The sequence below is a fragment of the Hippichthys cyanospilos genome, chromosome 13 (assembly GCF_059441005.1).
Source record: "Hippichthys cyanospilos isolate Australia breed blue-spotted pipefish chromosome 13, RoL_Hcya_1.0, whole genome shotgun sequence".
Lineage (NCBI taxonomy): Eukaryota > Metazoa > Chordata > Actinopteri > Syngnathiformes > Syngnathidae > Hippichthys > Hippichthys cyanospilos.
Window position 1 is genome coordinate 15,344,201 of NC_142381.1, and position 18,093 is coordinate 15,362,293.

General features: G+C 37.9%; 1 protein-coding gene across 2 annotated transcripts in view; it reads left to right on the top strand.

Moving 5' to 3' along the window:
- Positions 1 to 18,093, top strand: part of neurl1b (neuralized E3 ubiquitin protein ligase 1B) — a 36,415-nt gene that overhangs the window by 17,183 nt on the left and 1,139 nt on the right. The window contains exons 1-5 of one of the 2 annotated variants that reach the window (XM_088432304.1): positions 3,147 to 3,455; positions 8,648 to 8,889; positions 10,135 to 10,468; positions 13,588 to 14,322; positions 16,795 to 16,920. In XM_088432304.1, coding sequence (XP_088288430.1) covers positions 3,425 to 3,455; positions 8,648 to 8,889; positions 10,135 to 10,468; positions 13,588 to 14,322; positions 16,795 to 16,920 — 1,468 coding nt within the window. In that variant the 5' untranslated portion in view covers positions 3,147 to 3,424. Of the gene's footprint in view, positions 1 to 3,146; positions 3,456 to 8,647; positions 8,890 to 10,134; positions 10,469 to 13,587; positions 14,323 to 16,794; positions 16,921 to 18,093 lie in introns of those variants that run through there. The other variant, XM_088432303.1, reaches the window with a different exon arrangement.

Genomic DNA, 18,093 nt, shown 5'->3' on the forward strand with positions numbered 1-18,093 from the left:
ATGCAGGGCTGTGCAACGGGCAAGGCCAAAGGAGCAAGGACCCGGTCATTCACAACCCCTCTATCAATGATTGTTGATGAATGGGCATAAAATTATATGAAAAAAGGCATCTGTCTGTGATTGGAAAGCCATTATATATCTGAGGTAGATTGAAATTCCGTTTTCAAACAGTCCATCCAAAATGACCAGAAATCAGAATGCAATCATTTCCCGAGGTAACTTTCCGGCAATCTCTTCAGTGCGAGAAATGGAATTGTTAGCTTTGGCTTTGTCGACTTATTTGTGCCGTGTGAGTTGGAATTTCAGTGTCGGCCTGTTTTGCTTATTGTCTGGCACGGGACTGCTTAAGAAAACACAAGTTATCACATACTTTCTGGCAAATAATGTTGACACATTTACAAGCAATGTCAACAGTTTTTAGAAATTCAGCAGTCTACTTAATGAGCATGTAATCTATGCGTTTGGAGTCAGATCAACACAGCAGTCGTTAGACTCTCATCAACGCGAGTGTGTATGTGCTCAGGCAGCGAAGCATCACGAGGATCAGCACTTGTTTCTGCGGCTCCGCTGTGTTTACAGCCAAGGCTTGATTGCAGAGCTCCATATTCACTTCCTGTGTTGATCCCCTTTGCCGTATCGGCTCCTTTTCTATCTGATGCCACCGCGAGGGCGTGGGGGGACTGGGAGATTCCAGTTCTGCTCAGCTTCGACCCAAACACCATTCAGCAAAGGTTCATATAAGGAGTCACCATATCCTGCTAAAACAAACAGGGCTGACGAGGTAGAAACAAATGCTTTTGTTTCTGCGTTATATTTAGGTTCAAGCTGCCTTCATCCAAATGGCATCTGACAGAATGCCCTGAAAGAGAATGGGACCAATGAGAGCTCAGCTGAAACCCGTGGGGCTGAATTTGTGCAATGGAAGACAACATTTTCCACATTAAGATCAGAAGGTTTGCAGATTTTGACCGGAGCGACTGTATAACAAGATATTTGTCGTATGGGAAGTTAACTGTCCCAGACCCTCCCTTTCACCGAGAGTCTGAGTCAGTCCTTCGAGCCCTTCAGGCCATGACTCCTCTGAGATCAGTGTGGTCCAGAAGACAGGAAACAGCTTGAGAGAAGTCCAACAGTCAAGGCCACGGGAGGGGTAGGGGGAAAACGGGGATTTCCTCATATGATGGCCCAGACTTTCTATCAAAAGTGTGCCGTCTTTTATATGCTGCGCCATATGAACGTAATCACTGCTGTGGGATCTGCGTGACATGAAAGCGAGCCATTTGATGGGCTTCCCTGGATTTAGAGTCACGTGCGTGTTTGACCTAGAAGCGCACTCACTGGATATCAGACCGCAGCAAAGGAAAAACATACTAAAATGTTTACTGATGTTATGAGTTGGTTTAAAAGTTAATTTATAGCAGCAGTATATTTGGCCTATGGCCAATGAAACAATGTGCCATTCAATATTAGGCTCGAATTGACTCATGATAACATCCTACTACCCTGTAACCATGAACAAGATAAAGGGAGTCTGTAGGTAATGAATAAGGGCTTCTTCTTTGCATACCGTGCTTCCTCATATTTCAGTCAGGGGTGTTTATTTACTTAACTGACTTTAGTATTTGAACAAATGCTCTTTTAAGAGTATAGAACACTGTCTATTGATCAGTTCATGGAAAGCGCTTTTATTAGTTTTGCATTAAAGGGGAAGTCAAAAAATAAGTTTGTTCTATGTACAATGAGTCTTAACAAAATGTTGTCACTATTATTGCTTATGTGGAATATAAATTAAGCGGCACACTTTCCATCTCAGGGGGCGGTCATTTTGTACTTTTACTTTTGAATGAAATGAAGAAAATAGTTGCTCAGGGTTCAGGTAACGACCAATCATGATGTTGGCAAGATGAGCCCTGATTGGTCATTAGGTGAGGCCTGAGCAAAAGCGATGTCGTATTTGGTTGACAGCAAGTGGTGAAATGGCTGCCCTTGGGATGAACATAAAAAAAGGTGTCAATTGCTTAACTCTTTGAGTGTCGAGCGGTATATGAAAAGGAAACCTCTAGAGGGCCAGTATATTTAGCATTTTCACTCATCTTTCAAGACCAAGAGTATTGTGTGCTATGTCTATGTAAATATGGGTGGCATATGAAAGGTTGATTTCCATTCCTTAGTTTAAATTGCATGTGCGTAATATGTGTTGTAAGCACAGAAACACTGCCATCCAATGGTCACAGTTAACACTACAGTGCTTAATTGTCTTATATTAGGTAAACATTAGTCAAGGGTGACAGCTACCCTCCATAAAAGAACATATTTGATGAGAATTGTTCTATTTATTATTGTTATTACTATTTTAAAAGATGAGAATTCTCATCCATGGCACTGAAAGAGTTCATGAATGTTTCATGACTATAATATCTATCAGATTGCACTGTTGAGACGTATTGGGCCATATGTGATTTATTGTATCATAGAGCTAACAATAAAAAAATATCAGAATAAATCGTCATTTTAAAAATTGCCAATTTGAAAATGAGCTACATTGTGAAATTGAGGGTGATGTATTTACAAGAGTTACAACCTACTTCATTGTGAAATTTAAGTAAGCAATGCACGAGCTATGAATGTGAGGTTTTCTGATTCAAATCAGTACACGTTATTGTTATTTGAAAAATTTTTAAACAACATAATCGCAACAACACAATAACAATTTTTTTAAATCTGCTTTTTTGGCAAAATACTCTAGCTCTGGATTGTAAAAATTAATAATTAAAACTTAATTTTTTAAACTCCCTTTAATTAACATGTTCGCCCAGGCTTTCAATCTTTCAATTCTATTCATTATATATATATATATATATATATATATATATATATATATATATATATATATATATATATATATATATATATATATATATAGTTACCATAATTCTAAATCATTTTTTTTCTGTGTTTTTGATGAACACTTGGACCTACTACACTACTATATTTGAACTTGTATATGATATCCAAGCTGCCCAATTTGCTGACCCGCGCCCCCTTCCAGGAAATCGTCATCTCAGCATTATCACCACCTTTTGAGTGAGTCTGAAGCATTCAGAGCTGCTTTATTTATTGCTCGCTGTGTCTTTAAAGTGGTGCGGAGCGTGGAGGGGAACCGCTCCTAAAGAGAAGAGAGGAGGGGGCTTCTGCGCGCCTCGGAGGGGGTCCGCCTGCCTCAAGCTCAAGACGCGCACACAGTGGCGGCTTTGATCGAAATTCACGCGGATTCTCACCAGTATTGGACAGAGACAAGAGCGAGAAAAAAAAAGAGAGAGACAGAAAGAGAGGGAGGGGATACTGTACACATGGATGTGCAGACGGACCCTGCAATAATAATCTGGATTAATTTCAAAGACAGTGCACGGAATTTGTGGACATAATGGGGAATACGACACCCAAACCGTTATTAGGTAAGAGTGCTTCTGATTTTGATAGTGAATGTGCGTGAATGCGTGAGAGTGTGGTTTTTGGTGCCATTTCCTCCACTTGAGCTTGCGCAGCTTTTGGAAACGAGCTGTGCATCACGGGGGGAGCTGAGCATGATTCCCGTGGAGCTCCCCTGCAGCTATCTTTCTCTCACTAATCTTTTTATACATTTGTTGCATGTAAATGCGAACGAAATAATTTAACTTTCGTGTTCCCGGAGTGATTATGTGCAACGGTTGGGTCACCTGCTCACGTGATCGTTGGAACATATTCTCGACTACCTTAAAAATGCAACTATCTTACTTTTAACTATTGTTTTGAAAACGTGATCATTGATGAATCCATGGTTTTAGTGACCGCAAAGTCATCATCTTAATGTTTTTCATTTTTCATCTCACACAATAGCGGTCAACATTAATATTGGTTCTGAGGTTCTCGTTAACATAAACATGCAAAATTGAAGACTCCAAATGGTCCTTTGGTGTGAACTGATTGGTTGTTTTTTTTTATTTTTTTATTTGCGAACTGTGATTGGTTGTTGTCCAATATCGGATTTAGCCATCCCCTTATCTAAAGTCAGCAGCCCGTTTACCCCTGTCTCTGATGAAGACAAGCATCATCGACAATAAACGAAAGCAACACATCCAGACTAAATTATTTTATCTGGGAGTCATTTTTAATAATTGATTATTTCAAAAACTCAGTAAAAACAAATCATATATATATATATATATATATATATATATATATATATATATATATATATATATATATATATATATATATATATATATGTGTGTGTGTGTGATCATAATAAATCATTAAAAAAAAAATCACAGCTCAGTAAAATTTATTGACTACACACAGCATATCTTGCCGGCAGAGTCAGGTCAATTTGTGGGGCACAGAGTCGAAAGCAAAGACTGTGTACGAGCATTTAGATGTAATGCTGCAAATGTCATAGTCAATCGAAATACCAATTGAAATGAAGTTATTCTTAAAGTTACAATGTGCAAGATTTAGACCGTTTTTCATTATGGACAGCAGGAGTATCTGCATTTACCATTGTTCATAGCTGTAACAAACATGGCCGTCTTCGGAGAAGTGCCACCCTCTATGACAGAGGTAATTGTATTACATAGAGTCTATGTAATACAATTTAATGATGACTGGACCTAGGATTATATTTAAAACATTCTGTTTGTTAAGTACACATTTATTTACAAGGTTTTTAAATTTATAATCATCTAATTTATTCCATTTTAATGAAAAACGGTCTTAATCTTATACATTGTCCCTTTGAATGTAAATGCATTTAAATTTATGTTAAAAACTAAACTAAATCGATAGGTATAATGAGGGTCTTTGAATTACCATATTTAAAATTATGTTTTGTCAAAATCATGTTCTTACAGGGTACATTTAGTTTTACATTACAAAAAGCATATTTATGGATATATTTGGATGTTTAGTTTTCCTGGTGTTAATAATCCTTATAAACAAAAGTTACAACAGTTGTTAATGATCAGCTCACAAGATGATTTAAGTTAATTGATCCATTAGTTATCATTGCAGTCAAATGTTTTTTGTTTACCCCCCCATTTGCTCTGCCACACAGTCAACCCATGCAAAGACAATATTTCTTCTTAGTTGTAATACTCACTACTGCCACCTCCTGTTGACGAGACATGATCAAACGTGACTAGACTGAGGAATTATGAACAAATTTCAGTCTCACATGGCTTGCACCTGGGGCGACATTGTTGACAGATTGGTTAGCATGTCTTCCTCACATTAAGAGGTTGTGGGTTCGAATCCTTCCTATGTGGAGTTTGCATGTTCTCCCCATGGCCATATGTGTTTTCACCAGTTTATTACCACATTCCAATAACATGCATGGTAGGTATATTGCACATTCCAAGCTGCCCTTAGGCGTGTTTGTGGGCGTGGATGGTTGTTCGGTTCAGTGTGTCATGCTAATAATCAGCTCAGAGTGCTGGGTTAGGCACCCGCAAGCCTCTGACCCTTGTGAGGACAAGCGGTTAAGAAAATGGATGGAGTCGATTGAACCATGGAAACATACAGAATCATTTCATGTTCACTGTAATAGAATCATTTCCTTCAGCTATTTTGTTCCGACATCTAAATGCACATTACTTGATAATCAGTTCCCGATGCTTTGATTTACTGCCTGTCCCACTCTCACGCCCCCACTCATGCTTGATACAATGTGGTTAGTGCTACCAGCACCCTGCTGACGCGTGGGTTTGGACTCAATTAGTCACTGTTTCGGGGGAATTCACGTCTTGTCTGATACACACTATCTGTATTTATTCAAACGTTGTCTTAATGTGATGAAAAGTTTCAAAATGATTCTGTCAGGGTCCTCCAACAATGACGCAATAAATAAGACCTTGAAATTCACATTCAACCTATCAAAGCTCCTATGCAGATCAGAGACTATAGCCTAAGAGGAAAGAGAATAAAGATGCTGCTTATATTGACAATGGGCTTGTTATTTAGGTACTTCATCCATATTACGTCAAAGTGTCTCGTGCTTGTTGTGACGAATAGTCTGACATTAGCGGAACCAAGGATGGAAACAAGTTACCCTGTACGCTAAGTGTGTCAACACATTTTAGTCAACTTTTTAAAAAGTGATCAGTAGAAACAGCAACTGTGTCAAGTGATCAGCAACAAAGTGTGTAGTCATTCACGTTCATTAAACTGCCTTTGAAAAGTAACCTGACAACATTCACCTGCCAATATGGTGTCACGGGCGCAGCTACCGAGCAGCTGCTATAACAGAGACAGAACCAATGGTAAAACCAAGCAACAGGGATGTCAATTTTAGCATAATTAAGTCATTTGTTTGGGCCTTGAATTGGCGAAAGGGATTTCAGCAGGAACAACTTTAAAATAAAAGCGTGCCGAGGCATTTGTGTACATATATTGGTTGCAAACGTCATTTTTAATTTGGCCTACTCACAGTAGTGGCGCCGTGTTTTACTGGCATATATATATATATATATATATATATATATATATATATATATATATATATATATATATATATATACACATACATATATATATATATATATATATATATACACATATATATATATACACATACATATATATATATATATATATATATATATATATATATATATATATACACACATACATATATATACATATATACATATATATATATATATATATATATATATATATATATATATATATATATATACACACATACATACACATACATATATATACACATACACATACATATATATACACATACACATACATATATATACACATACACATACATATATATACACATACACATACATATATATATATATATATATATATATATATATATATATATATATATATATATATATATATATATATATAATGTATGTGTGTATATATAACAAATGTTTATGTAACTATTTAATCTATCATATAATCTATCATATCTATATCAAAGCCTAAATTAGGATATGTAGTGTGGAACATTTTTTGATTAAATGCCTTTACAGTAATTGTTTTTAGCAATGGACAGTAATGAATAATGGCTGAATAAAGAATAAATAATAAAGGCTGCTTAATAACAGCTGATTTTATTGGCTATATGATAATTTACAGCTCATTTTGATACAAAATAGCATGACCCAATTCACTCTTTTGATTTCTGACCCTTGCTAAATTCAATAGAATGTGATGGCTTTGGGCACTGGAATGACGGCACGATTAAAGATAAAACGATTAAAGATAAAACCTTTGAATGGTGGGAATGGTTGCTGGAGACAATAAAAGGGCTATTGGGTTTGTTTATGCTGCTGGCCAAAGATGTTGTCAATTTTTGCACATAATTTAGATCAACACCAGCACGTGAAGACGTGACTTTCTCTTGATGTGATGATCTTTTGTCTCGTGCGATGTGACCTTTCCTATTTTTTATTTTATTTATTTATTTATTTTTTTTGAGCATGGAGGTGGTAGTATTTTGATTTCTGTAAGATATTCAATTCATCACTAGTTTACCATATTTGGACAGATTTAGTTGATTTAAACATAACATTGATTACAGCAGTAAACAATATACAGTACGTTGACCATGACGATCGATCATTTTGAAGCTTAAAAAAACAATTAGATGAGTACATTTTAATGCTATTTTTTGCTTAGTTTTCAGAAATTAACTACTTATCAGTATTATTATAATTAAAAAAAAGTTATGTACTGAACTAGTTTTGTTTACATTTTTAAATATGCAAATACATAGTATTCCTTTTATGGTTTTGTATAATTGCAGTGTTTGGTACTGTGCACAGTTCAGGTGCATTGGGCCATATGTGATTTATTGTATCATAGAGCTAACTATAGAAAAAAATTATCCGATTAATTTGTCACTTTAAAAATTGCCAATTTGAAAATGAACTACATTGTGAAATTGAGGGTGACGTATTTACAAGAGTTACACCCTTCTTCATTGTGAAATTTAAGTAAGCTCTGCACAAGCTATGAATGTGAGGTTTCCTGATTTAAATCAGTACACTATTGTTATTTGAAGATTTTGCACAGAACTTAATTTGGAATCAATCTAAAACTTTCTTGTTAATTTCTTTTGTTGGATGGGTTCTTTATGCAGATTAAAATCATAATCGCAACAACACAATAACATTTTTTTTTTAAATCTGCTTTTTTGGCAAAATACTCTAGCTCTGGATTGTAAAATGTTTATTTTTTAGACTCCCTTTAATTAACTTGTTCACCGCGAAAGAAGTAATTTTTTTCACATTTTTTGAGGAGTCCAACACGTTCTTTTGAGTGTTGTGGGTTACCCGCTCAAAGAGGGTGTTGAGAGGTGCATAGTGTCAGTGTGGGAAAGGAAGTGTCGAAGACTGTGGGCTCTTTCACATAAGTGGCCTTTGCCCTCTACAGCAATGATTCCCAACCAGGGTGGCGTGGCACAGTGCACCACACCAGATCAGAAAGGATGTCGTGGGAAAATGTCTGAATTGCCTGAAATATTTGACATTAACTACAATTATAACTCGGCCCCTTCGAGGTCACACAGCATAAACATTAATGCTTATTTTTTAATCAGAATATTAAAATCGTTTTTTCCTGTTTTACTCTAAATTTGCAGACGCAACTCTGCAAACCCGCCCAGTGGCAAATCGGCAGTACTACACCTTGCCCAACAATGGGACCGGATTTGAGAGACGGTCAGCACATCCAGTTAGCATCAGTATGGAGTCACCTCGCTTTCACCCTCACGCCAAAGGCAAGAACATAAGGTTGGACGGACAGCTTCGTCGCGCCACACGCAAGAACAGCTTCTGCAACGGAATCACCTTCAGTCACAGGCCTGTCCACCTTTACGAGAAGGTCAGTTAGCTTCTTTGTCCGCAAATGTTTGGATTTGAGCAGTTTACAATACAAATTTTCGCCATAATTTGGTAAACAGATTTCCATTAATTACATTTTTTTAGACTATAAGACGCATGTATAGGCTGAACAGGACTATAAACTGCATCTGATATTTACACATTAAGATAGTAGTTGGAAACTTTGTACATTTTTATTCTACAACTGCCTCGGACATACCTGCACATTGAGAAATAAGAGCAGCACCAACATATTCTCAACATAAGACAGACACACTGGGATAGTTAGAAAAAAGTGAGAAAAAAATGGCGTTTTATAAATTACATTTACGGTAAGTTAAAAGACAAAGTAAAGTGAAACCTTAAGAAAATGGTATCCAGTAGACTCAAAACACACAGGTGTTTAAGTCCATTCTAGAATTGGGCCACATTGGCCACCATCATGTATAGACACAGGTCACGTGTTTCTGCACTGCACTGTTTTATTTTCACAGATAAAAAGACTAACAGCAGACAAGATTAGACCAAAACATGTGCCAATATGGCGACCATGTTAGCAAGGGCCGCTTTCAGCTAAACTCGAGTGCAATAGGAATGTATTCAATTTCCACTGCAGCTTCAAACGAAGAGTGCCATCAAGAGGACTCCATATCAAAAGTGCTTCATGATGCCTCGTTTCCCTTGTAGGGACATGTGGCGGCCATTTTAGCAAGCGAGAGATTCCTTTCAAATGGAATGAATATGACTGTGATGTTGGCTTAGCTTCGTCAAAGGCGTACGTCTCCAAAACTGCATGTCGTTTTGACCGGTTTATTTATTTTTTTAACTTGAGTTAGTAGTGTAAACAAGTGGTGATAACTGTGTGTGTTTTTTTTTTTAATCCAAGTACTCTCTAACCAGCAAAAAATCATTTTTGGATGGAGAAAAAAAAAACCAAAGTGTGGTGCCATCCGTGTCCGATTTAAATAAAACAACTTTAAACCGCCAATTTAGAGATTTTTGTAGGCATATTTTATTTAGCAACTCCAGAAGACAGCTCGTGTACAATACGTTGTTTTTTTTCTGGCCCGTCTGCAGGAAAAGTGCCTCACTAATGACAATGCACATCTGTTATAAAACTTATATAAAGGCATACAAACTTTAACACAATTCAGAATTAAGTTGCTTCAGGTTCCAGTTAAATTTGCTCTAAATTGGAAAATGACTTGATGTTGATTTTCATATCATATCAATGTTTGTGATTCAGGTGCGGCTTCGCCTCACCGGCGTGCACAACGGCTGGAGCGGAGCTTTACGCTTCGGCTTCACCAGTCTAGACCCCAGCGACCTGATCATATCCGACATCCCCAAGTACGCTTGTCCAGATTTGGTAACGAGGCCCGGCTACTGGGCCAAGGCGCTGCCCGAGAGACTAGCCCTGAAGGATAGCGTGTTGGCGTTCTGGGCCGATCGCCACGGGAGGGTGTTCTACAGTATCAACGATGGCGAGCCCATCCTCTTCCACTGCGGCCTCAGCATCGGCTGCCCGCTCTGGGCCATCATAGATATCTACGGCATCACTCAGGAGGTCACGCTACTTGGTAAGTGTCACACGGTCCTCATGCTCAGCCAATACACTTAGCAGCATTCTAAACACTATAAAAATGACACACTATACAAGTGCTGTATCATAAATCCTGCCTTATAAAGACAATAATCAGAGTGAATTGTTTCAGTGAGTTAAATGCAAGTCAAAATGGGCGCCTTGAAACAAGAACACTCATGTTCATGATTATTTACCAGTTTTGAGAAATATTTTGAGTTATTATTTTGCTGTTGTGTTTGAATTAACGCTTGTGCCGTAGTTTGGCCATTTGCCCCCCATTCTCGCAGTATTTAACCCAAAGATTGCACACGCCTGCTAATGTGATAAATCGTTGTGACAAGTTGTCACAACATGGTTGAAATTTCAGCTTCCTAGTGTCTTATTTAAATGATTTCCCTTTGATATGAAACGTCTTTGATGTAACAGTCGAATTTTGCCTCAACTTTAACTCAGTGATTCCCAAAGACGTGTTTATACATCGAGTTTTAGTTCTAAAGTAGTCAATTAGGTACCAAAGTACTAACATAATCACTCTGGTACTTTAGTTGGTACATTAGCACCTGAAGTAATCAGTTTCGTACTTATTTACCAACTAAATAGCCCAAAGTGATCCATTACTTTAATTCATTCAATGCCAGGGACGTATTTCCTTGTTTTTTTGTTTTTGTTTGTTTTTTTAATAGTCTAGTTTTAATATGTAAGTATCTGGAAATGAATGTCCTTGATGTACTTTAAGTATCAATTTAACACTTAATTACCTGAGATTTATCGTCCGGCCTCTTAAAAAACGTGAAAATACATCCCTGGCATTGAATGAGCTAATGTTTAAAGAAATGGATTACTTTAGCACTTAAATACCGGAAGTAATTATTTTAATACTTTTAGTGCTTAGATTAAATCGATTACTCAGTGCGTATCCACTTATAGTAATCAATTGTGTATTTAAAAGAGGAAATATGTTTAAATACAGTTTTTATTTCGAGATACGTTTTTTTTTATAATGACAGTTTATTTTAATTTATAAAACAATATCTTACACAAAACTACACAAATTAGGCTTCACGTGATCCAGATTTCGTTGCCGATCAATGATCAGCGTGTAAAAAAAAATCTTTTCAATTGGATGATGGACCAAATTGTCAAAACAACTTGTTTCTTTGTCCATATAATTGATCTCTATCAAAATGCTCTTTAAAAATTAAGAACTAATCCAACTCTTAAAAAAAAGGCTCCCAAAAATGCAAAATTGAAAAATAAACATCCAGTACACCAAAAAAAAATACTAAAATTAAAACTACTGGAGAAGAAGTGAAAAAAAAATATGACTGTACTATATGATGAGGATGTTGGATTATTCACATCGGAAACACAGATCGTCCCTGAAGTCAACAAGATTGCGTTGTTGTGCTATTTTATGTATCTGACCAAATTCTATATTGGGAGATAGTTACATTGCTAACACGCATTTTTTATTTTCCTTTTTCAGTTTTTGCTGCTAATCTGTGATTGCATCAAGATTTACATGTATTTTTTTTTGTCCTAAAACTATATTTTTATTGGATTTGACAACCTAAAAGGTCAACTTGAACGCCTGTGTTGGTTGAACATGTCTTTGACCGGGGCAAAACCTCAGGAACATATTTACATAGTGTCAATAAATACAGAGCTAATTTAGGCAGCTTCCAGAGAGGGCAGAGAGCAGCTGTGCTGCCCAGTTCCAATGTCAACTTCGGTCTGGACGTATACAGTAGATAGTAGCATCACTGAGCGCGCAACAACATATAGGAGCTTTTTACTCGTCATTTTGCTGAACCTTTTAACGACTCCTTCAATAGACTGTCGCCATTTCTTTGCCCCACTTTATTGGGCCCCTTTGTGTTTCCTTTTATTTCCATCAGCGCCGGCTCTGTAGTTCCCTCCCTTAGTGTGTTTATATTCAGTCTGACAGGAGCTATAGCCATGTTTGGTCAAGGCGGCAGATCCCGGGAGCTTTAGTGAGGGGCCAGTGCGCTCATCTGCTGTACGCCATCACTACAAATAGTCATAAAGGACTGGAGCATAAGTCAAATGAGACTCGACTAGTGCCAGATAAGTTTACAGCACTTGTGGTACAAGAGCTTTACAATGCAGCAGTGTAGTGAATTGATCATAGGGAAAGGAAGTCATGGGGACCGTAATAAAATGCCTATTAGTCTTGTGCTGTTTTCTTCATATTAAACTGGAAAAACCCCTGTTTATTATACAACCTGAATTCACATGAGACATTCTGAGGTCGTGTAAAGATCTGACTTTCAGAGTTTTAAATTCTGCCAGGCCTGTTACTTAGCTCAACCATCATCAAGGACAAAGAAAGCTTTTTTATTACAGTCATGGCGCAATATAGGACGCACCTGCGTGTAGATTTCTTTAAAACTGTGCAAAAGCAGTGATTATTGTTGTTATGAATCAAAATAACACACTTTGTGGCATGTTATCGACAAGTTAACAAATAATAAAATCATAAAATCAAACCATTTTCTGAAGACATTTTGACAAAAAAAGTTATTTTAAAAAAAGGGATGGAAATTAAAACATTTACAGAACCCAATTTAGCAATTTTCTTTCTATCTATCTATCTATCTATCTATCTATCTATCTATCTATCTATCTATCCTTTTTGTGTATATATATATATATATATATATATATATATATATTTTAATACGTATTTGAAAAAAAAAAAGTGTGCTGCTCCTGTCACACCAAATGTCCACTATAAGTACATGCAGTTGGGCTTTGTTTTAATTTGCATTAAGAACTGCATTTTAAAGAAAAAATATAATTTTGTTGCGACCTGCAAAAACCCAACTAAAATCTCATGTCGGCATTGCCCTCATATACCCTGAGGAGTACTTGGGCCCTTGTTTGGGAACCAGTTATACTGTCATCACTTGTTGTTTGAACTTGTTTTCCCCTTGCAGGACAATGAAGAATGTTCATAAGAAAGTACACTGAACAAGAACCTAAAGAGGCTTCAGTGATAAAAGCAGACCGCATTATCTAGCTCAAGAGCAAGCGTGTTTACCCAAGATGCGCCTTATATAATCAAGTCACGCACTTCTTCTGCCCGTACAGAAAGCACGTTTGCCGAGAGCGTCGGATCGAGCTGCCTGAGCGCGGCCCGCCTGAGTGCCTATCTGCCCCAGAGCAATCACGACTCGGCCAATTACAACAACAATCAACTGGAGAACAACCAGGCCGCCGCTGCCAAGATGGCCAACATCCAGCTCAATACTTACACTCAGCTAATCCCCTGCTGCTCTTCCAACTCATCCTCCACCACACCAGCCTCATCTGCCTCCACCGGATTCTCCAGAGGGGTCCGCAGCCTTCCCTCCCCCCTGGACGGCGACTTGCACTTTCACCCCATCCGCGGCTCCGACATCATACTTTCCGCAGACCGCACGGCCGCCTGTATCCACTTTCTGGACAGCAGTCGGACTCTTGTGTTCAGCGATAGGCCGCTGCACACGGGAGAGACTTTATACGTCGAGGTTGGCCATCTTGGTTTGCCCTACTTCGGGGCGCTCTTGTTTGGTTTGACGTCCTGTGACCCGGCGAGTCTCCACGCCGGGGACCTGCCGGCCGATCCAGAGGTTCTGCTGGACCGTAAGGAGTACTGGGTGGTGCATCGCGGCTTTCCCATGCCGTGCTCCGGGGACGTTCTCAGCTTCAGCTTGCTGCCCAGTGGGGAGGTGCACCATGGGGTGAACGGAGTGGGACGGGGTAGGCTGCTTTGCGTGGACACTTCTCAGGTGCTGTGGGCCTTCTTCGCTCTGCACGGGGCCGTCAACAGACTCAGGATACTTGGTAAGTTTAGAGTACATCAAGGTTCTGGTCTGGGCCACTATCGAACATGTTTTAGATGTTTCCATCCTGGCCTTAAGTACTCAAGTCTGGACTTGGACTTGAGGCTGGAATCAACAGTTTTTGTTCTCTCGGTTTGACTCTGCCTCCTTGGCATTTAAACTTCGACTTGACCCGAATTCGGTGCCGTTTGACTCGGACTTGACTTGGGCTTTTTGGCATTTGAAACTGACTCCATGCCATTTGACTCGAACTTGACTCGGGCTCCTTTGCATTTGACGAGGACTTGACTCAAGCTCCTTTGCATTTGACTCGGGCTTGACTTAAGCTCCTTTGCATTTGACTCGGACATGACTCAAGCTCCTTTGCATTTGACTCGGACATGACTCAAGCTCCTTTGCATTTGACTCGGTCTCCTTTGCAATAAACTCAGACTTATTTCAGGCTTGACTATTGGACTCGACCCAGTCCATACTAGTCCCAGCTAGTGTTCTTGAATACTAGCACTGGCCTTCCACTTAAAATAAGGTTTTTCAGATGATCAAAATAGAAATCTGATTGGTTAACCTGTCTGAAAGCACCTGTTTGTGCAAAACTGGAAAATCAATCTCAAATCTGAAACATTTTGGTTTGATGAACATTGTTAATATAAATAAATGATTAAATATGTGTTGCTGCACAGTCTAGATTACTTCAATATTAAACCATTCATTGCCAGCCTAGTTAAAATGAGTGTCATAGTTGAGTCGTGTAAAATTAGATTTTTGACAACTATAGTCATCAATGGTACTGATAATTTGATTTTCGGATATAGGGGGAAAAAAAAAAACAAACTAAAAACAACATTGAAATCTCCAAGGCTGTTTGCAAACCTTTCACTGGTAATGCACATAGTTTTCGAGAATTTTTAGTTCTCTGTGAGCCATGGAATTTTTCTAAGGCAAAATATCTTCCGGGTCTGAAAAACAACCAAATAAGAAACACTGAAGTAGAACAAAAGCATTAAACTCAAATCGAAGTCAGTAGAGCGTAGACCTCTGCCAAGGTTGACCTGTACAATAAATGAAAAAAATTCATGGAGCACTTTATTGTTTTTATGCCCTTCTGTTTCTCAAAAGGCCTTTTCCTGGTCCACCAGAATGACGCAAGACCGAACCATTTATGATTCTCCGGCAAGCCAATGGTTCCATTGTGACACAATTGGGCAATGTGAAAAGAAATTATTGAGAGGAGGCTACTTCCTGGTACATAGAGAACGACCTAAGATGGCGGGACGGATCCATTTTTAACTCTGGGGCACGGGAAACAGTTCTAAAGAGACTCATACAACAACAACAAAAATAAAGAAATACCCAGAGGAAAATAAAGTTATGGCGGGCTATACAGTATTTGTTTTTGTTTGTCCATCCATTAGAGCAGTGGTTCTCAATCTTTTTTCAATGATGGACCCCCTGTGAATACTTCCAGCCAAGTACCCACCAATCAGCACAAAGTATTAATGGATGAAAAAAAAGACTTAAAAACAAAACAGAGTGCTGTATGATTTATCAAATGTAACTCTGTATATAGTGGTATCTCAAAACATATTTCATCCAGCAACTCTAGCAGACAGATTGTGCAATGTCATCTGTTTTATTTCTGGCTCATCTGCTGTAAAATTGTGCCACTAATAACAATGCACATCTGCATAAAAAATTAAGAAAGAAAGGCGTACAACCTTTGGTAGAGAAGTCACTAGAATACAATTTAGCAAAAAGTTGCTACATGCTACATGTTCCAATTCATTTGCGTTTCATTTGGAAAGAACATAATACTGGTCCTGTCACAGCATAAAAAGCAATAAATCAGATTTGCTGTTGCCTGTAAAGAAACCTTAGATTAACCTTAAGTTAAACTTTACATTATCTATACGCTCGGAAGTGCCGTCAAATACTTCAAATTGAGAATCACTTTACTAGAAGGTTAGAAAGTTAATTTGTGGTTCACCAAAACGTTAGAGGTTATCCTTTATGATTTTGAGGTTAGGGAAAACAGTGGTTAGGATATCTGCCTCACAGTTTTTGGTTTCTGTTCGAATCCCAGCACCGTCCCAAAGAAGAAAACTGGATCAAAGAAATTGTTCGAATAATCTAAAGAATGAGAAAGTGTGTCCAAATATTTTATGGTTTTCAACACCACACCTAGTCCTTATTTGAGGTTAGCTTCACTCATATGTGGTTGAGTAATCTCAGTTTTTAAAGAATTCATCCTTTTGTTCCTGTCCCACAACTCCCCCAAAACCTCCCATCATCTGGGAGCCATATTTTGAGATCCAATCTCATTAGCATCAAAGAATATGAAACTGTGAGACCTAATAGTGAATATGAGTAATCCGAGCAGTTCAAGGCTGAGAGTGTATCAAGGGAAAATCCCGGCACTTCCTCTTCTGCATTTACACATACCTCTTCATTAGCTCCTTTTATCTTTGTGACCCAGGAACACTGCAGTCAAGTCCTCCCTCCACATCTCCTGGAACCTCCCAGAGCAGCAGCCCAGACGACAGCGATTCAGATCTCGCCTTCAGCGTCAACAGATCCTCCTCTGCGTCTGAATCCTCTCTGGGTGAGAACAACACACCTAATGGCCCATTGCCGCGTAGGAAGGTGCACCTGTGAAAATGGATACACCACAGTAGTGATTTTTAACATCTTAAATTACTTTAACTCTTGTGCACACACTTTGCAAACTATACATATTGCATTTTCTTCCTAATGTTGTAAATGTCTTGAAAAGTATAATAATTAAAGTTATTTATGAATAGTTTTTGTCTTTCAACCACTCAAATTGTTCAGTGGCATTAGTTCTATCTATACATATGTAGGTTAAAAGTATTAACACCCACAATTAACTGAAAAATAGTATCATATGTCAAACAAATCCATTAACTGGTCTCTGCCGCCACCTACTGTTTTGTGGTGAAACACAAGTCAACCAAGAGTTTTCTGTTTGCTCATATATTTTGACTGCCGCTAAACGGAATGTTGCAAAAATTGCAGGAAAATCAACGTCATAAATCCTATTAAAATGCATCTCTATATGTGTAATTTTAATGGATTTATTTGGTCCAAAATTTGGACAATGATTATTTTTGTACACAAAATTTTGCACGCCCAGCACCAATTATATAGAAATGTCAGAATCGTTGCATTTTGAAATTTTACATGCTTTATTCGTTTGCTGGAAATTTCAGCTCCCAAGTGTTTTTTTTCCCCATTTTGCTGAACATGATTTGGTTCGGTTGTCAGAGTAAAAAGTGGTCTAACGTTGGTCTTTGAGTCTTTGGAGTCTGGCTCATACAGGGAAATGGATCAAGAATTTGTCCATCTGCTCTCCCTTTCCATTGCTGGAAATGAAACTGTTCAAATTAACACGATTACAAATGCTACTTTTGTTGAACAGTCACATGTAATTGAAATAATCAGTCACGCAAATGTTACAATACTCCTAGAGTTGGCAGACACCTAAGTAATGATGAGTGGCTCAAGTTTGATGCATAGCGAATCAATGGCCGAGTTGTTTGTTGACTAGGGCTGGAACGGCCATCTGGTATAGAGGGTAGAGATGCTTGGTGTACTAGTGTAACTATTTAAATGGAACAATAATACAAATGTAAATGTAATATGTAAATATAATTGTCAGAAAGTCTTGTTTTTTGTTTTTTTTTGTACTTGACAGTACACTGATTCAAATGCAGATTATAAATTGGTGGTATATATATATAAACTAAGAAATTTC